This window comes from Mesoplodon bidens, assembly GCF_964165515.1.
Source record: "Mesoplodon bidens genome assembly, chromosome: X".
Classification (NCBI taxonomy): Eukaryota; Metazoa; Chordata; class Mammalia; order Artiodactyla; family Ziphiidae; genus Mesoplodon; species Mesoplodon bidens.
In genome coordinates this window covers 50,788,190-50,813,227 of record NC_138163.1, presented here as the reverse complement: position 1 = coordinate 50,813,227, position 25,038 = coordinate 50,788,190, and the positions used below count along the sequence as shown (strand labels likewise).

The 25,038-nt window shown below is 38.6% G+C and overlaps 1 protein-coding gene across 1 annotated transcript in view; it reads left to right on the top strand.

The window, feature by feature from the left end:
• Positions 1 to 5,230: 5,230 nt before the first annotated feature.
• Positions 5,231 to 25,038, top strand: part of IL1RAPL2 (interleukin 1 receptor accessory protein like 2) — a gene marked incomplete at both ends in the record, with an annotated part of 1,061,106 nt that continues 1,041,298 nt past the window's right edge. Inside the window, one exon of the mRNA XM_081222617.1 lies at positions 5,231 to 5,312. Coding sequence (XP_081078743.1) covers positions 5,231 to 5,312 — 82 coding nt within the window. The remainder of the gene's footprint in view (positions 5,313 to 25,038) is intronic.

Genomic DNA, 25,038 nt, shown 5'->3' with positions numbered 1-25,038 from the left:
AATTTCCAGTTTTTTGGAGATTATTTAAATATGACTGGCTGATCCAAATGATTGGAAGATATCATAAGTAACAAAATTGTCTCTGATGGCAAGAATATATTAAGAAATGATATAATTGCATATTCTCTGCAGCCTAGCTGATATATCTAGTTGGATCTTTCAACTGTGTCAGGATATATTCATAAGTTAAACTTGTTTTGGCTTCTAGAGTCAAGAGTATACCATACAGATGCTTTAAAAAATTAACATGAACCAGGAACCTGACATGCCTGGTACTTTAAGGGAGGAAGAAAGTAAAGTGGAGAAGGTAATTTATAAACTATACTTGAAAATCATTCGAGCATAACATTATCATTACAATTATTGTTGAAAGATTTAGTTCAATTACATTTTTTTAAAACTCTCTTTTCAAGATGGCCCTACTCATATTAAGATTTGGTACTCAAAGGAGAGGAATACTAATGCCTTCATTAGCCATTGTGTCAGTGTCTTCAGTCTTTAGAATTCCTCATGTGGCCTTTTGGGATTTTTACATACTCCCCTTAGGGAATCAGTAAACACAAAGCCCTCAGGGGTGTATGAACTTTAGGCATAAGGACCACTGCATATTTATAGCCACGGTAAGGGGAAGACCCTTTATATGGGGGAAAAAAGTAATTTCAAAATAATTGAATAGCAGCATAATTGCCATCATATAAAATATTATACATGCTTCTGTACACTTTTTTTCACACAACTGTAAGTTGGTTGTAAAATCACAAAGAGGGAAAAGTTATAATGTAATAAACCTAAATTTCAGTGTAAGATTTCCAGGGGATAACCTGAGCTGCTTCTGACACTTTTAATGTTTAAACAGATGTGTGGAAACGTATGTTGGGAACCCAGTGGTCACATTCCTTGATCAGTGATGATATTTCAAGTGGATTGCTGTTGCAGATGAGCACTGCTAAGAGATTGATTGCACTGGCCTTTCTTTTTGACTGTTTGAATTGGCAGTTTGGCAGATTTTCCCTTTCAGTGGGAAATCTGAATCACCTACTGAACATGCTACCAAACACGCTTCTTATTCTATATTCCCTTAGCACCTAACATATACAGGTTGTTCTCTATTGTCTTGCACTTGACTAAGCACTCCAGTGCGCATGCATACTAGATGGCAAGAAGTGATGTTTTATAATCTTAGACATGGTTTATAACTCCCATAGCATCTAACTTCTAGGGCAAATATAGTTTAATAGTGGTTAAGAGTTTGGGCTTTGTAGTCACACAGAACTAAAATGAAACCCTTTCTTCCTTAATTTACTATTGTTGTGGTCTTGGATAAGCCACAAGTATCAGTTTTCTGAAAAGTAAAATGGGGATAATAATAGCTCACATTGTCATTAATAGGATAAAATACAATATCACAGTCCAGTACATTATCTGGCACACAAAAAATGCTCAGTGTTATAATTATTATCATAAAATATAGTTATTCATCAGAGTTTGTTGAATTAATGAACTCTCCTGTGGAAATAGGATTGGCAAATATACAGATTAAAAAACTCAGTACATCCAGTTTTTCTAATCCCCACTGATTTTAATTGAAAAGAAGGGGAGTATATGAAATAATTCTTTGGTTAACATATTCAATTCCCATGATTATTTCACTAGTCAAAGTCAAGCATTAAGCATTTTATTTCACAAAGAATAGGAAGGGGTTGACTAAGGAAGTAGAAATATTTTTGGGTCAGCTGTTTTCTACCCTTAATATCTCTGAATAACAGGTATGAAGTATAGTTCTTGCTTTGGGTAAAAATTATAACTACTGGGTAAAGTAACATTTTAAAAAGTCCTTTTCAAATAATCTTTAATTTTGTCACCATGTACAAAATATTAGAATCCTTAAAATGATATTCTAGGCAAATTATAGTCCTTACAAACTGTCAACTTTTAGACAGAAAGTGAAGGTACAATCATGAGTAAGATGTGTTGAGGGTAGGGAGAACCTGGAAGTCTCCTAAAAGCTAACCAGCAAGGTTGAGTTGGTAACTGAGTGAATACAGCAGGAAGAGCTAAATCAGAGATGAGCCAATGTTCTTATCAAAGTCACTGGGGGTGATATAAGTTCTAAAAAGGGAGACAAGACAGGAGAGCTAGAATGTACCTGTGGTTCAGGAAAAATTTGAAGTATAAGCCTTCTTTTGAAAGTCCAGAGGCTACATAATCTTTTGAGCTGGAAATTGGACAGATAGTCTATATAAAACAAAGAAATATGTGGAGTTTATAATGGTATTTTCAGAGTCTTGGTTTGGGATCTCCCAAAAGCAGACTCATACACAAGGATTTGGGTGTAAGTAGTTTATTTGGGAGGTGATCCCAGCAATTACTGCAAGGGAATGGCAAAGTCAGACTAGAAGGGAGGAAAAGCCAATAGAGTGTGCTAATGAGCAGTTTGTCTTTCATTCCTACTGTAACATTCCAAGGGGTGAGGAAGCTGGGATATTTATTCACCAACTCCCATCATTGAATGAGAATCACTCATGGTGTGTTAACAACCTGGAACTTCCAGTCAGCCTCCTGTGCTATTCAAGCTGCTTTTGCAGATAGAGAAGCACCTCTGGCAAAGAAACATAGGAAGACTTCTGTGCAGATGACTTTTGGGAGGCCCAAGAGAATATGGATAGGGTACCAACAGAGTCTGCTACAGCAGGAGATGGGGCCCATCTCATATTTGGATAATCATATATTAGATAAGAGAGATTCTATTTCAAATAAATGGGTAACTTGGGAAGAAAACCACTGAAAGCTGCCATTTATTTGTGTTACTTGAACCCTTGATATGTTGTTATCTACATTGATATTCCCCTTTCATTCATTAAAATATTTACTGATAACCTATTATATGTCCAGGTCTATGATAGATGCTGAGAATACAACTAAGTTACTGCCTGCATGAAGCTTACATGCTGGTGGTCAAGGAGTGGGTAAAAACAACCCAGCTCATAAATGTAACTGATTTATTAAGTGTTTCAACTCATTGAAGTATAAACATGGAATGGTACTATCTTTCCTAATTGCTACTTCATGTGCTCTACTGTACTTCCTTTTTCCACTAGGAGTCAGGGACAGTGATAAACATTTCAGTTTGATTCTATCATTTTTCAGATGTTTTCTGAGTTTTGATCTGATTTTAAAGACTTTGTCTTAGTCCAAGGTCCTATCTAATTCGAATATTGTATCTTCCTTTTTTTTTTTTTTCAAACAGAGGAGACATGTGGCTCTCGTGGCTAGGAATTTAGAGGGTGCATGGTAGGTTTTCACACAGTTTCCCTTCTTCCCTGTCTTTCCCCTGTACCTTCTCCTTTGGTGTTGCATTGGGATAGGTGTGACTGGAGAAAAGGGAGAGGAAAAAGAAATGCTTGTGATTGCCTGTGTCTTCTCCTTGGTTGGTCAGAACTTCTCATCTAGCTGTCTATATGTGCTGTATAAACAGGTAGTAGTTACAACAGGCCTGATGATGAGATTCTCCCCCAAGCATCTCCTCTGGACATTGGAAGTCCCTGGAAAGATGTGATTACATCTTCCCTCAGTTTTAGCTGGTAGCAGCATACCACTTTCCTCTCAGGTGTACTCATTTTGCCCCATGTTGCAAAGCCTATGACAAGAATCATCTGCTTACCCAATCCAAGATGGATCTTTGGTAATATGCCAAATCCAACTTCCATGCTTCTTGGGACCCGGAAATTTGGTGTATGTTGGGGATGGATAGGGATTAGTCCTGGCCCCCTGGTCATTTGGAAACCTCCAGCATACCATCTCTCCCCAGGGTTCTTTATTCCTGTTTCAGGGGTACAAGGGAAGTCCAGCATGACAACTGGGAAAGCAAAGCCTGTCTTTGTTATCAGAAGACCTCCTCTTCCTTCCCAGACCTCTGTTTATTGAGGGAGTTGGTGGTGGTGGGGGCAGTGTGATAAGGAACTAGCTGCACTGAATAGTTGAACTGGTGGCCTCACCCAAACATGAATTTTTCTGAATTTAGGATATCAGGTGGATCTTTTGGTCAATTCTGGGAAAAGAGGATCCCACCCAACACTTGATATCATCCTGTTACTCTTACATTCTGGGTAAGGTTCTGCATTTTTAGGTACAAACCAATTATTCAGAAAACAAATCATTATATGGAATTCTGGATCTTTAAATGTTATCCAGAGATTGTTTTTGTCTTTCCATTCAGGTTTGCTTCCATCCATTATTTCAGGGATCTCTGTGGTTTCACCCTCATGGTCCCCTTTGCTATTTTTCTATCTTGGGTTTATGATGTACCCAATGTACCTCTGTAGTTCTTATATTCTGATTTGTAAAGAATTATAAATGAGCCCTCATATAGGAACCGATTTACTGAAAAGTCTTAACTCAATGGAATAAACACTTAAAAACGTTTTTGTTTTTTCCCCAAATGCCTACCAATGATCGTGCTTTAGTCAATTCTATTACCTTTTGGGGGGGTCTTAACAATATCTCAGTTCCATACTTTTCTCAGTTATTTTTCATTTCGGAACAGTTTCATTCCAATTATTTAAGGCTCGGTGCTGCTGATTTTACACCATCAATGTCAAAGTTGAGTAAAATCTCTTCCTGTCACATAAACACAATAACTGTAAGTGCTGATCAGTCTTATGAATAAAAAAAAGCAAGGAGGTGAGCTAGTGAATGACAGAGTGAGACTTTAAGATTGGGTAGTCAGGAAAGGCCTTTTTGTGGGACTGAAACCTATAGAATGTTAATGAATGTGAGTGAAGAGTGAGGAGGAGTATTCCAGCAGGAAGACCTAATGCAAAGGTCATGAGGAGGAAATGACTAAGGCATGTTCCAGGGACAAATACAATGTCCATAGTAGATGGAGCATAGCCAACAAGGGGGAAGGTGCTGTGGAATAAGATCAAAGAGGCAGCAGGGGCCCTACCTGCAGACCCATGAAAGTCTAATGGAGGGGGTTCAAATTTTACTCTAAATCCAGTGGGAAACCATTGAAAGTTCTGAGCAAGGAACTTTGACATGATGCAATTGTAAACTTTCATATTTTCTTCCATTTGCATAAAAATAAAGCCAGAAATCACCAAAATGTCATTGTTGCTGTAATGTGTCTTCAAGGTATGTGAAATTATAGCTGCTGCTTTGTTGAGGCCAAGATCTGTTATTCAAACTTCATATCCTTTTTTGACTTTTCAGCTGCCAAGGGAAGTGAACAATGAAGCCACCATTTCTTTTGGCCCTTGTGGTCTGTTCTGTAGTCAGCACAAATTTGAAGATGGTGTCAAAGAGAAATTCTGGTAAGTTGCTGGCAACTTCTCATGATTTGTTCAAAAATATATGCTTTTGTGAGCATCTAGAGAGCATCTGTGTCTTTAACTACAAATATCTTTAAACAGAAGCACTTGTAATCCAGCTATGTTGGAGAGTAGCCAAAGTAAAAATGAGATTTTAGCCTACCACTGACAAAATGCTGGGAAACCAGTGGAATTTTGTTCAACTTCAGTGGCAATATACTCTCAGTGGACAATAAAATGTTAAGGGCCTTCTTAGGGTTGGTTACATTTGCTAGTGCATATACACCTGGGAGCAAACATTTGCAAATGAGAAGACAGGAAACCTTTAAAAGTATATATTCTTTGCCTCCTAATTGCATATGCAGTGTTACAGTTTAAAATGAAAGTTTTTGACAAATATCAGTGAGCTTTAGTTCCTCACATCTTCACATTTGTACCAAATCCCTAACAGGCAGAGGTTTAAAGCTTCCAAGTTTGGAAATATTAGCTAATTGCCTGAAGAGGAATTTCTTGAGAATAAATATCTATTCTTAGAACATGGTGGTCTGGTAGGCAACCATGATGTACTAAGAGATTAGCTGTAGCCAGTAGATATCCCAATCAAAGCTTAATCATTGTTTAATAACACTTGGATATATATGTCTTTCAGCGTTGATTATACATTTTAGCTATAATTACAAATCATGCATGAGATTTTAAGAATTGATTTTCTGTCTGTAATCATTCCAGTAAGACGTTGAGGAATGTATTGGTATATGAAAACAAAAGACTATGGATGGGGCTTTCTGCTGGCTTCTAATTCAGTTACTTCCTAGACTTAAATGTATGCTCTTTAATTTCTCATTAAGTCTAAAACCCAGGCAATAAAGTACATGCCTATTTTTCAAAGCAATAAATACTGGCTGGAGCTTGGAGTTTGGTTAATGTTTGTTTTCTAAGACGAGAATACTTGATAATTGAAATTGCTAAAGAATAGTATTGTTCTTCAATTGATAGTATATTAATAAATCTTTCACAAAAGTGGGTCACGGGTTATATAATAGAGTAACACTACTCAAGTCCAAAGGATTCTTGAATGGTAAAGGTAGGGGAATATATTGGCTTTTTCTCCCCCATTAAATACTTATGAATGTCTTTAACACGTTTTTGTATATTGTGACTCTCTTTCCGCTGTATTTGTGTGTAATATTTTACCTATAATATCTCCAGCTTGGCCTATTTTATGTGGCTGTCTTTCCTTGCCTTACTTTTGAAGTCACATTTTCACTTTCAGTCTTGGCTCAGATTGATTATTGCTGAAATAAAATACTTGGAGATATTACTTACTAGCGATGTAGCCTGTTGGACTGGATCCCATTTTCCTCACTTGGTTATGTTATAATATCTATAGCAGAATCTGAAAGCAAAAAAAAGTTGAGAATTTAAAAAGCCATCTATATTATGATAGCTTAATTCAAGTAAAATCCAATCTGGAAAACAAAAACAAGTTGCTACCTACGTATGCTGTCTTGTTTTCTTGGTTTCCTTATTATTTATGAGGAGGGATGCTGTTTAAAAATATATATACACACACACACACACACACACACAGATGTAGTTATCATTGATGTGCAGATGCCCTTTAAAGATCAACATTTTAATGCTCTGCCCCTTTATTCTTATCAAGTATGAGACTGTTTGTGGCTTATTACAGGTTATTAGCTTTGTCTTCTCAGTGTAGGCAAGTGGTGTCATATCTGCAGTGAGCTTTATTAAAGAAACATTACCCCAAGAGATATTCCCCTTAGAGTGAAGGTATTTGAATTGTTTCAGTCTCCTCTTCCCCATCTGTTTACCCTCAGCTACCTCCTAGGATATATAGCAATTGTAATATTGGAACAAATCCTTTTGTACAGGTCTGGGCAGTGGAAATGGTTTGAATACAGTTGGTCTTTTCTCTTATGCCTTCCTCCTTCTATTTACATTGTATATGGAATAGAAAGGGAAAACTAATAGGTTGATGTTGGTTTGTGCATGTCTGTGTGTGTAGTGTTTGTTTTTTACTTCAAAATACAGAAATAAGGGCTTCCCTGGTGGCGCAGTGGTTGAGAATCTGCCTGCCAATGCAGGGGACACGGGTTCGAGCCCTGGTCTGGGAAGATCCCACATGCCGCGGAGCAAGTAGGCCCGTGAGCCACAACTACTGAGCCTGCGCGTCTGGAGCCTGTGCTCCGCAACAAGAGAGGCCGCGATGGTGAGAGGCCCGCGCACCGTGATGAAGAGTGGCCCCCGCTTGCCACAACTAGAGAAAGCCCTCACACAGAAACGAAGACCCAACACAGCCCTAAATAAATAAAAAAAAAAAAAAAAAAATACAGAAATAAAACCAAGCATGGAATGGATAAAAGACACATTAAGTTGCACATAGCTGATGAAGATGGGGGTCCTTTGGAGCAGTTGTTTTCACTCTTGCCTTATTTCGCCACTTTCATCATAACCCCCATCCTAGCCCCTACAATCCTCTTAATATTACTGTTTTATGTAGGAAAAATAATTATTTGCGCTCTCATTATGATGGTCCTATTAGAGTTGGCCTTATCGTTTGAAGAACAATAAAATTACTCTGGCAAATATGGAGTATAAAATTTTGTTTCATACAGTCTGTGAGGTCCTTTGGCCTTTGCCAGTTAAAGAGATCTGGATTAAACTTGCATAGTTGTTTGTGGAATAGCCAATGGAACTTAGAAATTTTATTTTTCTCCCCTCCTTTCTTTCCTTCAAGTCAAAAAATGAAAAATGATTGTGTCCTTTGCTCATTAACATTTATAACTGTTTAGTGCCAGATGTGACACCAGTTATAATGATTTCTGTGCAGTTCATTATAGACAGGAACCCTTTTCACTAAGATCCCTACAAATACTTATGCCAAGTACCTCCTTATGCACAAGACAGAGGTCCAAGTGATGGAAGTTTCTTTTTCTGTACTTGCCAATCAGGAAAAATAATAAGACTCAAGGTTTTTTTGTTTTGTTTTGTTTTGTTTTGTTTTTTTAAATCTACTCTGGGCACATATTGAAAAAAACCTCCTGGTTTTGGGTGCTATGCAATTCTTAGAAGCTACAGCACAGGTTATTCTTTTAGGTAATGCCCATGCACATTTGGTAAGCCCAATCATCAACCTGGATCGGGAAACAGCAAAGATGGCTATGAGATTGCGTCTAGGGCTTGGTTACATTACAACATACTAAAATGCACAGCATCTAATTTTAAGGATTATAGCTGATTGGCAAAGTGTAGGCTTGTTATCTTCCTCACAGAAAACTCATGAGATCCTTCAGCACTGGCATTATCTAAATTTAGGACTAAATAGATAAGGTCATTTAGAAAGTCTACTCTATGAGAAGTAGGTTTGCTTTACTTAAAGGTGTCAATCTTTATGGCGGGGAATTGGCTAATATCTTGACAAAGGCTGATGGCAGAAACAGCCTGTAGAGGACTTCTAATTATCTAAAATTAATTTCTAATAGGATGGGTGGGGAAATAACTCTCAAGGAGAGATCACACAGGGCTTCTATTTAACTATTTTGTCTAACCTGAAAAATTATGTCTCTAGGGTATACATGGACTTAATTTTTTGGGGGGATTAACCTGTCCACTTTACTTTTTTCTTGCTTTTGCTGATACTACTGCTGCTGCATAAAAATGTGAGCTGTATTAGGCAATTATTGGAATTCAGCTCTCCTAGCCTGGATATTCTTATATCCAGGGAAGGGAAAGGAATAGGATGACCAATTTGATGAGAGGGTATGTTAAATTCTGAACCCAAATTTGGTCATCTTGCAGTGAGTACATCTGGAGGATGACCATAATAAAACAACTTTTCAGTGATCTGGTGTTTGAAGGAAAATTGCAGAGCTACCAAGATATCTTAATCAGCTAGAAAAATATAGTCCCTGGTGGTCAAGAGGATGCAAAGTCCTGCTGGCACACAGTGGGTAATCTTAGATACATTTTGGATTGACTTGATGGGGGTTACTTTTTTTCTCCATTTCAAGTGTTTTTTATTGAGTAATGGAATTTGTAGGTACTATGTTGTAGAGATATTGAATTCTGTTATGTTCCTCTAAAGGATATTGGTGTTTGTTCTAGTAGCAGTTCAATTACTAATCTTGAACTTTTTGTGCTTAGTTGTATGCTTTGTCAGAGTAGATCAATGGAAAACCCAAAGTATATCCTGATCATCTATAACTTTGTGGGAATCAATCTCTAATCTTTTTCTCCCCAGTGGATCTTTTTCTCTTCTTTTTTTTTTGACATCATTATTGGAGTATAATTGCTTTACAATGTTGTGTTAGTTTCTGCTGTATAACAAAGTGAATCAGCTATAAGTATAGATATATCCCCATATCCCCTCCCTATTGCATCTCCCTCCTACTGTCCCTAATCCCACCCCTCTAGGTCATCACAAGGAATCGAGCTGATCTCCCTGTGCTATGCAGTTTCTTCCCACTAGCTATCTCTTTTACATTTGGTAGTGTATATATGTCAATGCTACTCTCTCACTTCGTCCCAGCTTACCCTTCCCGCTCCCCAAGTCCTGAAGTCCATTCTCTACATCTACAACTTTTATTCTTGTTTTGCCCCTAGGTTCATCAGAACCATTTTTTTTTTTTTAGAATCCACATATATGTGTTAGCATAGGGTATTTGTTTTTCTCTTTCTGACTTACTTCACACTGTATGACAGACTCTGGGTCCATCCACCTCACTACAAATAACTCAATTTTGTTTCTTTTTATGGCTGAGTAATATTCCATTGTATATGTGTGCCACATCTTCTTTATCCATTCATCTGTCTATGGACACTTAGGTTGCTTCCATGTCCTGGCTATTGTAAATAGTGCTGCAATGAACATCGTGGTACATGTCTCCTTTCCAATTATGGTTTTCTGAGGGTATGTGCCCATTAGTGGGATTAGTGGGTCATATGGTAGTTCTATTTTCAGGTTTTAAGGAACCTCCATACTGTTCTCCAAGGTGGCTGTATCAATTTACATTCCCACCAACAGTGTAAGAGGGTTCCCTTTCCTCCACACCCTGTCGAGCATTTATTGCTTGTAGATATTTTGATGATGGCCATTCTGATGGGTGTGAAGTGATACCTCGTTGTAGTTATGATTTGCATTTCTCTAATAATTAGTGATGCTGAGCATCTTTTCATGTGCCTCTTGGCAATCTGTATGTCTTCTTTGCAGAAATGTCTATTTAGGTCTTCTGCCCATTTTTTTGATTGGGTTGTTTGTTTGTTTTTTTGACATTGAGTGCATGTGCTGTTTGTATATTTTGGAGATTAATCCTGTCAGGCTTTATTTGCATATATTTTTTCCCATTCTGAGGGTTGTCTTTTCTTCTTGTTTACAGTTTCCTTTGCTGTTCAAAAGCTTTTAAGTTTCATTAGGTCTCCTTTGTTTATTTTTTTATTTCCATTCCTCTAGGAGGTGGGTCAAAAAGGATCTTGCTGTGATTTATGCCATAGAGAGTTCTGCCTATTATTTCCTCCAAGAGTTTTATAATGTCTGGCCTTACATTTTGGTCTTTAATCCATTTTGAGTTTATTTGTGTGTATGGTGTTAGGGAGTGTTCTCATTTCATTCTTTTACATGTAGCTGTCCAGTTTTCCCAGCACCAATTATTGAAGAGACTGTCTTTTCTCTATTGTATGTGCTTGCCCCCTTTGTAGTAAATTAGGTGACCATATGTGAGTGGGTTTATGTCTGGGCTTTTTATCCTGTATCATTGGTCTATATTTCTGTTTTCATGCCAGTACCATACTGCCTTGATTACTGTAGCTTTGAAGTATAGTCTGAAGTCAGAGAGCCTGATTCCTGCAGCTTCGTTTTTCTTTGTCAGGATTGCTTTGGCTATCCGGGGTATTTTGTGTTTCCATACAAATTGTGAAAATTTTTGTTCTAATTCTGTGAAAAATGCCATTGGCAGTTTGATAGGGATTGCACTGAAACTGTAGATACCCTTGGGTAGTATAGTCATTTCACAATGTTGCTTCTTCCAGTCCAAGAATATGGTATATCTTTCTATCTATTGGTATCATCTTTAATTTCTTTCACCAGTGTCTTATAGTTTTCTGCATACAGGTGTTTGTCTCCTTAGATAGGTTTATTCCTAGGTATTTTATTCTTTTTGTTGCGATGGTAAATAGGAGTGTTTTCTTAATTTTTCATTGTTAGTGTATAGGAAAGCAAGAGATTTCTGTGCATTAATTTTGTATCCTGTTACTTTACCAAATTCATTGATTAGCTCTAGTAGTTTTCTGGTAGCATCTTTAGGAGTCTCTATGTATAGTATCATGTTATCTTCCAACAGTGACAATTTTACTTCCTCTTTTCTGATTTGGATTCCTTTTATTTCTTTTTCTTCTCTGATTACTGTGGCTAAAATTTCCAAAACTATGTTGAATAATAGTGGTGAGAGGGGGCAACCTTGTACTGTTCCTGATCATAGTGGAAATGGTTTCAGTTTTTGACCATTGAGAGTGATGCTGGCTGCAGGTTTGTCTTACATGGTCTTTATTATGTTGAGGTAGGCTCCCTCTATGCCTACTTTCTGGAGATTTTTTATCATAAATGGTGTTGAATTTTGTTGAAAGCTTTTTCTGCATCTTTTGAGTTGACCATATGGTTTTTCTCCTTCAGTTTGTTAATATGGTGTATCACATTGATCGATTTGTGTATATTGAAGAATCCTTGCATTCCTGGGATAAACCCTACTTTATCATGGTGTATGATCCTTTTAATGTGCTGTTGGATTCTGTTTGCTAGTATTTTGTTGAGGATATTTGCATCTATGTTCTTCAGTGATATCGGCCTGTAGTTTTCTTTTTTTGTGACATCTTTCTCTGATTTTGGTGTCAGGGTGATTGTGGCCTTGTAGAATTAATTTGGGAGTGTTCCTCATTCTGCTATATTTTGGAAGAATTTGAGAAGGAAAGGTGTTAACTCTTCGCCAAAAATTTGGTAGAATTTTTCTGTGAATCCATCTGGTCCTGGGCTTTTCTTTGTTGGAAGGTTTTTAATCACAGTTTCCATTTCAGTACTTGTGATTGGTCTGTTCATATTTTCTACTTCTTCCTGGTTCAGTCTCGGCAGGTTGTGCATTTCTAAGAATTTGTCCATTTCTTCCAGTTTGTCCATTTTATTGGCATAGAGTTGCTTTTAGTAATCTCTCATGATCCTTTGTATTTCTGCAGTGTCAGTTGTTACTTCTCCTTTTTCATTTCTAATTCTATTGATTTGAGTCTTCTCCCTTTTTTTGTTGATGAGTCCGGCTAATGGTTTATCAATTTTGTTTATCCTCTCAGAGAACTGGCTTTTAGTATTATTGATCTTTGCTATTGTTTCCTTCATTTCTTTTTCACTTATCTCTGATCTGATCTTTATGATGTCTTTCCTTCTGCTAACTTTGTTTTTTTGTTCCTGTTGTTGTTCTTCTTCTTTCTCTAATTGCTTTAGGTGTAAGTTTAGATTGTTTATTTGAGCTGTTTCTTGGTTTTTGAGGTAGGATTGTATTGCTATTAAGTTCCCTCTTAGAACTGCTTTTGCTGCATCCCATAGGTTTAGGGTTGTCGTGTTTTCATTGTCATTTGTTTCTAGGTATTTTTCTATTTCCTCTTTGATTTCTTCAGTGATCTCTTGGTTATTTAGTAGCATATTGTTTAGCCTCCATGTGTTTGAATTTTTTTTACAGTTTTTTTCCTGTAATCGATATCTAGTCTTATAGCATTGTGGAAAATATACCTGATGCAATTTCAATTTTCTTAAATTTACCAGGTGCTGATTTGTTACCCAAGATATGATCTATCCTGGAGAATGTTCCATGACCACTTAGCGTATTCTGTTGTTTTTGGATGGAATGTCCTATAAATATCAATTATGTCTATCTGGTCTAATGTGTCTTTTAAAGCTTGTGTTTCCTTATTTATTTTCATTTTGAATGATCTGTCCATTGGTGACAGTGTGGTGTTAAAGTCCCTTACTATGATTGTGTAAATGTCAATTTCCCCTTTTATGGCTGTTTGCATTTGCCTAATGTATTGAGGTGCTCCTCTTTTGGGCGCATAAATATTCACAATTGTTATATCTTCTTCTTGGATTGATCCCTTGATCATTATGTAGTGTCCTTCATTGTCTCTTGTAATATTGTTTATTTTAAAGTCTATTTTTTCTGATATGAGAAATGCTACTCCAGCTTTCTTTTGCTTTCCATTTTCATGGAACATCTTTGTCCATCCCCTCACTTTCAGTCTGTATGTGTCTCTAGGTCTGAAGTGGGTCTCTTGTAGACAGCATATATGGGTCTTGTTTTTGTATCCATTCAGCCAGTCTATGTCTTTTGGTTGGAGCATTTAATCCAGTTACATTTAAGGCAGTGATCGCTTTGAATGTTCCTGTTACCATTTTCTTAACTGTTTTGTGTTTGTTTTTGTAGGTCTTTTCCTCCTCTTGTGTTTCCTGCCTGGAGAACTTTCTTTAGCATTTGTTGTAAAGCTGGTTTGGTCACGCTGAATTTTCTTAACTTTTGCTTGTCTGTAAAGTTTTTAATTTCTCTGTCAAATCTGAATGAGATCCTTGCTGGGTAGAGAAATCTTTTTTTTTTTTTTTTTTTACGGTACGTGGCCTCTCACTGCTGTGCCCTCTCCCGTTGGGGAGCACAGGCTCTGGACATGCAGGCCCAGTGGCAATGGCTCACGGGCCCAGCCGCTCCACCGCACGTGGGATCCTCTTGGACCAGGGCACAAACCCGCATCCCCTGCATTGGCAGGCAGACCTCCAACCACTGCGCCACCAGGGAAGCCCAGAGTAATCTTGATTGTAGGTTTTTCCCTTTCATCACTTTCAATATGTCCTGCCACTCCTTTCTGGCTTGCATCGTTTCTGCTGGAAGATCAGCTGTTAACCTTATGGGGGTTCCCTTGTATGTTATTTGTTGCTTTTCCCTTGCTGCTTTTAATATATTTTCTTTGTATTTAATTTTTGATAGTTTGATTAATATGTGTCTTGGCATGTTTCTCCTTGGATTTATCCTTCATGGGACTCTCTGCGCTTCCTGGACTTGATTGACTATTTCCTTTTCCATGTTAGGGAAGTTTTCAACTATAATCTCTTCAAATATTTTCTCAGACTCTTTCTTTTTCTTTTCTTCTTCTGGGGCCCCTATAATTCGAATGTTCATGTGTTTAATGTTTTCCCAGAGGTTTCTGAGACTGTCCTCAATTCTTTTCATTGTTTTTTCTTTATTCTGCTCTGTGGCAGTTATTTCCCCTATTTTATCTTCCAGGTCAGTTATCCGTTTTTCTGCCTCAGTTATTCTGCTATTGATTCCTTCTAGAATGTTTATAATTTCAGTTATTGTGTTGTTCATCACTATTTGTTTGCTCGTTAGTTCTTCTAGGTCCTTGTTATACTTTTCTTGTATTTTCTCCATTGTATTTCCAAGATTTTGGATCATCTTTACTGTCATTACTCTGAATTCTTTTTTAGGTAGACTGCCTATTTCCTGTTCATTTATTTGGTCTGATGGGTTTTCATCTTGCTTCTTCATCTGCTGCATATTTCTATGTCTTCTCCTTTTGTTTAACTTACTGCCTTTGAGGTATCCTTTGTGCAGGTTGCAGGTTCGTTAGTTCCCATTGTTTTTGATGTCTGCCCCCAGTGGGTGAGGTTGGTTCAGTGGCTCCTGTAGGCTCCTGGTGGAGGAGACTGGTGCCTGTGTTCTGGTGGGTGGGGCTGTACCTTGTCTTTCTGGGGGGCAAGGCTGCATCAGTTGTTTTTTTTGGGTGGTCTGTGAACTTAGTATGATTTTAGGCAGCCTCTCTGCTAATAGTTGGGTTTGTCTTCCTGTCTTGTTAGTTGTTTGGCATGGGGCATGCAGCACTGGAGCTTGCTGGCCATTGGGTGGGGCTGGGTCTTAGTGTTGAGACAGAGATATCTGGGAGAGATCTCGCCGTTTGATGTTATGTGGCGCCAGGAGGTCTCTCGTGGTCCATTGTCCTGAACTCAGCTCTCCTACCTCAGAGGCTCAGACCTGACACCAGGCCATAGCACCAAGACCCTGTCAGCCACATGGTTGGTCCACGGTCCCCAGGATGATCACAGTTTTGCTGGCGGGGCCCCTCCAGATTTGGCAGTGCAGTGAGGCTGCCCTCCCCTGGGGCTCCATGGCAGCTCCATGATAGCAGAAAGGACAGACCCCAAGCCAGGAGTTCCAGCTTTGCTGAAACGTGGGCTCCATTCGCTCTCCTCTGCATCTTTTTGTTCTTTGTTTTTTTTTGCGGTATGTGGGGCTCTCACTTTGTGGCCTCTCCCGTTGTGGAGCGCAGGCTCCGGACGCGCAGGCTCAGCGGCCATGGATCACGGGCCCAGCCGCTGTGCGGCATGTGGGATCTTCCCGGACCAGGGCACCACCCTGTGTCCCCTGCATCGGCAGATGGACTCTCAACCACTGTGCCACCAGGGAAACCCTCTCCTCTGCATCTTATTAAGACTTGATTTTAGGCTTTGTTGGGGAAGGTGTAGAGTAGGCCATAGTCTGTGACATAGTTCTTTCTCCTAAAGCAGGACTTTTCTGGAATCTTAGCTGAATGCTCAGATGTTAACAAGATATTCCCCAGCAGTGTTTGTCCTCTAGTATCACTTTTATTATTAACTCTGTTGTGGTCACAGTCTGATCAAAAGACTGGCAGTCATGCTGTGTGCTTGTTCAGCCCAATCTTCAGCCAAAGATTCAGAGAGAACCCCCATATAGATTTTATAGGCTCCCCTCAGTGAACTCTCTTCTTTTAGTTAAGGTTCCAGCCACTGTAGCTTTCCTGATCTCTGTAGCTTCAGCAGGACTCCTGAGCTGTTAGGACTTCAATTCACTGAGCCATTGTTGGGGATTTGTCTCCAGTTGGAGAGTTGGTTTGATTGTGGACCTTACCACATGAGTTCTTCTTTTCTTTGAGATCATAGTCTTGAATGGTCTGAAAACAGTTTCTTCATATATTTTGCCCACTTTTATCATTGCTTCCTGTGGATAAAGCTAGTCTAGTTCCAGTTTATATCATCATAGCCTAAAGTGGAATTTTTACTGTTACCTTTTGATACTGCATCATTCTTTCAGCACTTCCTTGCTTTTTGTCATAAAGGTGTGCCAGGGTTACATTCCTACTTTTTCTGCCCCAGCTCTGTAATTAGCCATTTTCCTGATTTCTTTTAGTGGAAAATGGTATTTAGAAATCATTTTTAAAAATTGTGATTTAATTCTGATACTTCCAATTCAAATCCAGTATGACAAGGTTCTTCCTCACCTTTACCCATTCCATATTTTTATCTCCTTTTCTGACAGTGGGAACCCTCATTCCCATCAACACTGATGTATTAATACTTACTTAATTATTTTATCTTTAGTTCATACAAAATGATTTCAGAACTACCACACCAAAACTACTACCAACAACAAACCTACTAAATAAAGTACAAGATATTTTACAAATATTTTTGTCCTTAGAAGTCATCCTCCTGAATCTGTATAGTCAGTGTTATGTTCAAAAATTACTTGAATTAATTTTCTCTGTGATTATGTTAATTCAATATATAAAGTAATTTGTGTCTGTACCCAATTAGCTTTATCCTTTTTGATTAAATTTTATTTTTGAATACATAGAACATTTACGTTACTGAAAATTCAGAGTTATAGAAAAAAGAATAAATGAAAGAAATCTAATTCCCATACCCATTTCTTCCACTTGGTCACACACACCACTATCTGTAAGTAATTTCTTTAGCTTCTGATATTTCCTTCCTTTCTTTCATAAACCAATGTTTTTTATTTCTCCTTGTTTCGTACTTAAAATGTAGCAAAACATGACTATTTACTTTTTTGGTCCTTGTTTTTTTAACTTACTGTGTCTTGGAAATCAAGTAGTGGAATTGTTTTGATATTTTTCTTAGTACAATAGTATATTATGCTTAATAAAAGTTCAAACAATATCAAAATAGAAGACTCTCTTATAATTTTATTCCCAGAGATAACTAATCATTACACTTCATATAGTTTCTTCCAGATAGTTTCTTTGGGTATATATGTATATAGCCTAAATCATGTATTTTTCAAACTTAGACTCATACTGCATATGCTATTCTCCAACTTGATTTGTCACATATTTCTGATATTTACACCTAGAACCTCTAATCCTTGGCAATACATATTTAACTCAAAAATTTAAATACCATGCAGTTTTCCATTGTGTGGATTTATTATAAATTTAAACCTGTGTGCTATCTATGGAGGTTAAGGTTTTATCTCTAGGTTTTTGCTATTCCAAAACAATGCTGGGAGGATCATCCTACTATATAGATCTTAGTGCACTAGAAGAGAAAATGATTTTGTAGGAGAGATCTTCAGAAGTGGAAATATTGGATAAATTTTTTATTTAAAAATTTGAAAGATGCTAAAAGTTGCCCATCAATGTCAGTGTACCAAATCTATATTTCCACCAACAGTACATCAGAGTTCCTTTCTCATTATACATTTATTTTTTTTTTTTTTTTTTTTTTTTTTTTTTTTTTTTTTTTTTTTTTGCGGTATGTGGGCCTCTCACTGCTGTGGCCTCTCCCGTTGCGGAGCACAGGCTCCGGACGCGCAGGCCCAGCGGCCATGGCTCACGGGCCCAGCCGCTCCGCGGCATGTGGGATCCTCCCAGACCGGGGCACGAACCCGTATCCCCTGCATCGGCAGGCGGACTCTCAACCACTGCGCCACCAGGGAGGCCCTCATTATACATTTATTAACTGTGTATTGTCAATTACAGAATTTTTGCTAATTTAAGTCCAAATGAAAAACATCTTATTGTTTACTAAAATCCCCATGTTGGCTATGATGAGTATGTTTCTTGGATTTAAAGACCCTTATAAATATGTGTGTGTGTGTGTGTGTGTGTGTGTGTCTGTGAGAGAGAGAGATATGTATAACTGATTCGGTTTGTTGTGGAGCAGAAACTAACACACCATGTAAAGCAATTATACTCCAATAAAAAAAATCAGCAGCAGAGTAGTTCATATGGAAAAATCTCTGGCCATTCCATTAAGTTAGGCAACAAAGGATGGCAGAGGAAGAGGAGAGAATGTGAGTTAAGACCTAAGTTCATTATTTTGGTTGCTGTATAACATCAACAACATCTGATGTGATTGAAATATTGAAGTCCTTTATGAAACCGGGCCTCTTTAAATGAAAATGTGTGGATAATTAAGCTAATTAAAATATTTAATGAATTTAAAAGCTGGAAAGCAATTCCATGTGGGGATCTTGTCCAGCCCTGTAGCATCATCCAAATACAGAAGTTACCAAGCTTGGTATCATGTTGGATTTATCACTGTCCATATGGGGGAAGAATGAGAAGGAAATAAGAATAAATAATTTTGATGTTGGGATTTAGCCCACCCACAAGAACAGCCAAGAACTGCAGTAAATGGGCGCCTTTCTACTCCGTTGTTTTGGAATGAAAGGATATTGTATTTGCCAGGGCGGAGAGAACATTTGAGTGCCTGTAATTTCTACTAGGTTCGTTTTTTTTTTTTTTTTTTTTTTTTTTTTTTTTTTTGCGGTACGCGGACCTCTCACTGTTGTGGCCTCTCCCGTTGCGGCCTCTCCCGTTGCGGAGCACAGGCTCCGGTCGCGCAGGCTCAGCGGCCATGGCTCACGGGCCCAGCCACTCCACGGCATGTGGGATCTTCCCGGACCGGGGCACGAACCCTGAATCGGCAGGCGGACTCTCAACCACTGCGCCACCCGGGAAGTCCTAGGTTAGTTTTTATCATAACCCAACTCATGGGCATGTCAGGCTAAAGTGCATCCCTTTTGGTTTTGTTGACTTCTACAGGTGTAATTTGCCCTAAATGAAGTAAGTGTTCTGCAAAAGTATAACATTACTGCCTATTGTAGTTTGGTCCTTGGGGAAAGCTGGCGTCCAGAGAATTCTTAAAATATGTATGACACCTCTGGCCCATTAGAGGAATACTGAATATGCAAGTTTAAACTTTTGTTCATATTCTGATTCTTGCCCTATTTTTGCTTCCAGATATTTATCTGAAACTGTCATAGAGAAGCACATTGTTTTGTGACGATTGCATCAGAACTGTTTTCTAAAGGAAATGCCTTGAAATTCAATGACCTTGCCCCAGGCTAATTAGAGTCAGGCCCTGCTTCTTCGGGTATGACTTAGGAGAGCTGTTTTGTAAATGTGCTCTCCCTAAATGGCTACAGACAAGAAACACATGGTTTCAAGAGGCACCCATTAAAGCTTTGAGATGGGTGACACATATTTGGCATCACTGCTTTGTAGAGAAATGAGACAGTAGTTGCCTGGAACTAAATTCTCCTAAAGAATGTTATAGAAATGTGGCATTTATTAACTTACCAAAATACAAGCAGACTGTGTTAAAGCTCCTGTGCTGGGCAGGTGCCAGCATTTAAGTGATCAGAAATGGATGGGGCATGTGCTTTGTCCCCAAGGAATTCAGTAAATCATAGGGGAAGGGAGAAACTAATATGCAATGAGTGCTATTATATGCCAGGCACTTTGTATACATTGTCTTCTCATGCAAAGATACTGAGGTAGGTAGGTAGGTAGGTCCCATATTGTCTCATTTTCCAGATTGGGAAACTGAGGCTTAGAGCAGCTAAATAATTTGACCACTTTTATAGCTAGTAAGGGGCAGAGCCAGGATTTAAACCCAGGTTCATCTGGCTCTTGAGTCCTTCTCTTAAATCCTCTGCCATGCTGCCCCTTTGTACGGGCACCATTATCTTCATTTTATAGACAAGGAGACTGAAGCTTAGGGAAGTTGCATTTATCTGAGGTCCCCAACCATTAAATGGCAAATCCAGGTTTAGGACCATGGACTTATTCCAAAGTTCATGGTCTTTTCACTCTACCACAGATGTGTCCTATTTACAACTCTTGTAAATGGTATAAAATAATAAGTGTAATAAAAGAGGTACAGATACAGTTCCTATGAAGAAGATATTATTCCCAGCTGGGGGTGAGGGTGATAAGGGAAGACTTCATGAAAGAGGTGTCTTTTGACATTGACTTTGAAGACTGGGTTAGGAATAGTGATGGGGGCGATAGTCATAGCAGAGAGAACAGCAGGTGCAAATGTATGGATGCCTAAAATTCATGCTATTTTTGAGTACTCAGTAGCCCAGATTGCCTGGAGGATAGTATGAGATTCAAGTAGTTGAGGAGACATATTTGCGCAGAAACAAGTAGCTAGACAGATGGTGTCTTGACTATATATCCAATTTTAAATTTATAGGAAATATATTGAGAGTCTAGAAAGGAAATGTGGTTGAGGTGCCTCATATTGGAAGACATGGGGCAAGGTTGGTGGGACCTTCTTAGACTTCTAGTGTATCTGTTCCCATGCTTTCCATTTGCTATAATAGGAAGGTTCAATCCAAGATTTATTTTCAATTCTGAAAATGTCTTTTGAATAAAAGAAATTACTGAGTAGACCATCACCTTTAATTATAAATCAGAATGAAGTTTATTTGTATTCTTTAATCTTCAGCCTCAGGGAATTAATGATTTTTTAAAAAAAGGAACCTGTTTCTGGTCTTAGCATTACCAGCAGGTGGCACTGTAATACATTCCTTCTATAGCTCTGAAGTAGTGTTTTAAGATCCTGTGGCTGTCTTCAGAGTTTGACATGACAAGGAGTAACGACTTTACCAGTCACTGTGCTGTGATTGGGCTAATGTTTGCACACATGCACTAAGTACCCTCCCCTAACCCCTTCCCCTTTGTCCCGCACGATTATCTAGTTTGTGAGAGCTACTCTGATTATTACAGAACTACCTATAGATCTTTCTGTTTTTCCCAAAGAAGGCGACTATGAAGCATAGCTCTAGTTACTCCTTTTCAGTTAGGTGTTCAGAGGCTTAAGGCAGGGAAGAGTTATGGGACTGGCAGGTTTTACCTTTGGCATTCCCCCTAGCCACTCAGCTTTTAACATCCTTGCTTCTCTGGGATGAAGTTGAGAGAGTAGCATTGATGTATATACACTACCAAATGTAAAATGGATGGCTAGTGGGAAGCTGCTGCATAGCACAAGGAGATCACCTCGATGCTTTGTGACCACCTAGGGGGATAGGATAGGGAGGGTGGGAGGGAAGCTCAAGAAGGAGGTGATATGGGGATATATGTATACCATATACCCGATTCACTTTGTTGTACAGCAGAAACTAACACAACATTGTAAAGCATTTATACTCCAATAAAGATGTGAGAAAAAAAAATCCTTGCTTCTCTCTTGGACATCTAGCCCTCACCACAGCTGAACAGTATCCAAAAGATTCACAGCTTTTGTGACCTGTCTCTCCCTCTCGCCTTTAGTTAGAACTACCTCGTTCTTTAATAGGCAATGGCTAGTTCATCTTTAAACCAACCTCGGCTGGTACATTGGGACATTATTGAGCATTTGATGCTATTGGACATGCCTGCCTTTTTGACACTCTCTTCTCCTTTTGCTCAAGTGACACCACTTTATCCTGGGTCTTTCCATATCTTTCTTGCTACTCTTTTTCAGCCTCCATCATTACCTTGTTTTCCTCTGACTACCCCTAAAAAGTTGTGGGTTTTGCCAGCATTTTCCCTTAATGTTCCTTTTAAATACCACTTTATACTTTCCCTGAGTTTCTGCTCCCTTGTTATGAGCTGTCCACTCTGTTAGTGCTTCTCAACACTGGCTGCTTATTAGAATTACCTGGGGAGCTTTTAAAACATATTCTTATACAGGTCTCACCCAAGATATACTGATTTATTTAGGCTGCAGTGCAGTCGGGGCATCAGTAGTATTTTTTGTTTATTTTAACTTTGTGGTGATTCTAATTTGCAACCAGGGATAAGAACCCCAGACCTTTTTAAGCTTCTAGATTTAGCAGTCTAGTCTTTATGTCTCTTCCTGGTTACATGCACTATTTTCCTGCTAGATGTGTTCACTTGGCTGTCCCACAGGTACTCTGAACTCCAATTTCTTCAAAACTGAAATTTTAATTTCCACCTTCTAAATTCCACCTTACCCTATCTTGGTTAAAATGGCATTATCATGTTTCTGAGCCAGAATATATGGTGCACTCTCTAGGTCTTTCATAATTTTCATAGTCAGTAATTGTCAAATTCTACTAATTCTACTTCTAAAATATCTTCCAAATCTACCTCACTCCTCTGCAGCCTACCTGCCACTGACCTAGTTCAGCCTTTCATTATTTTTCTCCTAAACACTGTGCAAGCCTCCTACCTGGTCTTCCTGTCTTTGGCTTCCGGTCCCTTCTACACTTGCCCATTTTCCATAATATACTTGAAGATGGTGTTTTTACTAGTTTGTTTGCTTTTACTTATAGATATAATCATGTCTTTCTCTTATGAAATAAAACTCCTTTGGGTCCCTACTGCATACAAGATAAAGTTTATGTGCCTTGTGGCATACAATCCATGGTATACAAGATCCTACTTAGTTTATTCTTTAATTCATTTATTCATTCAATAATTAAATAGGTCACATGCCCCTCCATGCACAAACCACCCTGGGTGGAAGAATTGGTTGAGATATTTCAAGTTTTCTATAATCTTAATTTTTGTCTACTTACTCTATCAACTATTGGGAGAGAAGTCTTGAAACACCAATTATGATTATGAATTTGTCTATTTTTTTCTTTAAAAAAAACACTGTTCACTTTCCCATTCTGAGCATTTGCTCTTATGCTTTTCTTCACTTGTAAATTACTTCACACCTTCTCTGCCTTTTGATAATCCTACTCATCTTTGAAGAGCCATTCCAAATGTCATTTTCTCTGTGAAGGTTTCCCTGGATTGCCTCCACCCACCCACCTCTTACAGGCAGAATTAATTGTCCCTTTTCTATTCTCCTATAGCAGTTTTTAAACCTCTATACTAGAAATGGTCATACTCAGATTTAGTTATTTGTATGCCTGTCTGTTCCACCACACGTGTGAACTTTCCAAAAGCAAGAATTGTTTCTTTGAATTCTCTGTATCTACAAGACTGCCTTGCGCATAATAGTTGACTTACAAATGTTTATTAGGTGACTGAATAAATGCTTATGAATTGCTGACAACCTAGCAGACTTGTGGAGTATGGTGACTGAAGCAGAAAGTTGGGCAACTTTGAGTTACTAAGTATTCCACCTCCCACAGTTTGGGATTGTGGCCAGAGCACAGCCTGCCTACCCTCAGTTCTGCCTTTTTGACAAGGAGGATTTACTATGGTTATCAGGGCTCTCTGCAGCTCCATCCTCATCCGCAGAGCCCACATTCACATAGACTTTAGTTTCTAATGAGCTTTCTATGTATAAACACCACTCACTTCAGCTCAGTCTCCTCAAAATGCTCTGTGACTTGACTTATTCCTGACTCACATGGTATGAACTAGCTAAGGGCAGAGAGCCTGGGAGAGCAAGTAAGACTTGTAGGCTGGGAGAGGGCAGGCCAATTGCTTCCTTTTTATTTTTCCTAAGAGAATATACCATCCACGTGGCATGGAATTACAAAGAGCCTCAAGAAAACGCTGTGTAAATGAATAGTCAAAGTCATTCTCTGCAATACTGGCTGGGGATCCCATATTTAAACTTATGCCTTTACTGCAAAGTATTAGACAAAACAACAGCAATGGCAAGAACTGGCAATGTGCAGGTTTTAAACCCTTGTAGTGCAAACATTTTTGACAGTGTTTCCCCACCCCCCCCCATTACCCAGCATACCCAGTGGAATGAGAATATAAAGGAACTAGACCCTCAATTGTCAGGGGAGTAGGAGGGCCTGCACGCTGCTATGTTGGTCAGGTCTAATTTAGCCTTTTATAGAGCCTCTGTATCTCATCCTTCCTTTTTACTGTTCTTCAAAGCAAAGTCTTCCAGCTCTTTGAGCTCTTCCTCAGTCACTCTCTAATTTCTCCTTTGATATCAGACCCCAGACCTCTTGTACATCTTTTCATTTTATTCATTCCCTACGTGTCATTCTCAAATCCTTCGTGTTTCACCTAACTGCTGCTTGGCCAAAGTTGCTACTAATTTCAGCTTGCTTCTTACTTAGAACTAGTTCTGTTTTCTTAAAGAGCTGTCCAATTAGTGAGCAGATATCTAAAATCTGATTTTGAGTTTAAGAAATCTACTTTAGATCCTGATTAGAACTTCAGTGTCATAAAAATGAAAACTGTACAGCAAAGGGGCCCTTAGGACATTTTTTTGTAAAATTGATTATCCAACCATGTTCCCTTCCCCCTTCCTTTTCTAATTGTCCCTTTAAATTCTGGAGTACAGCCTCTGCATGGCACTAAAGTGTGGTTCATCAACTCATCATGCTGATTAGAAAAAGAAACAGGAAGCACATCATTTATGGTGAATGTCATGACCAGGAAGTTAGAGCAAAAACATCCTTACAGGCTTTGATAGTTTGTTGCTAGAATGATATTTGTTTTTGCAGTTGTTTTTCAGTCAGAAGAGGGCCTTTCCATTTCCTTTTGCAGGGTCTGAAACCTGACCCCAGTGTTTCAAGGCCCAGGATATTAGGCTTCCCTCTTGCACATGCAAGAACAGGGAAGAGAATGAACAGCTCTGTGTACTGGGTCATCTCACCTTCCTGTTTTCTAATGTGATTTTAGAATTTTTACTTCTGTACTC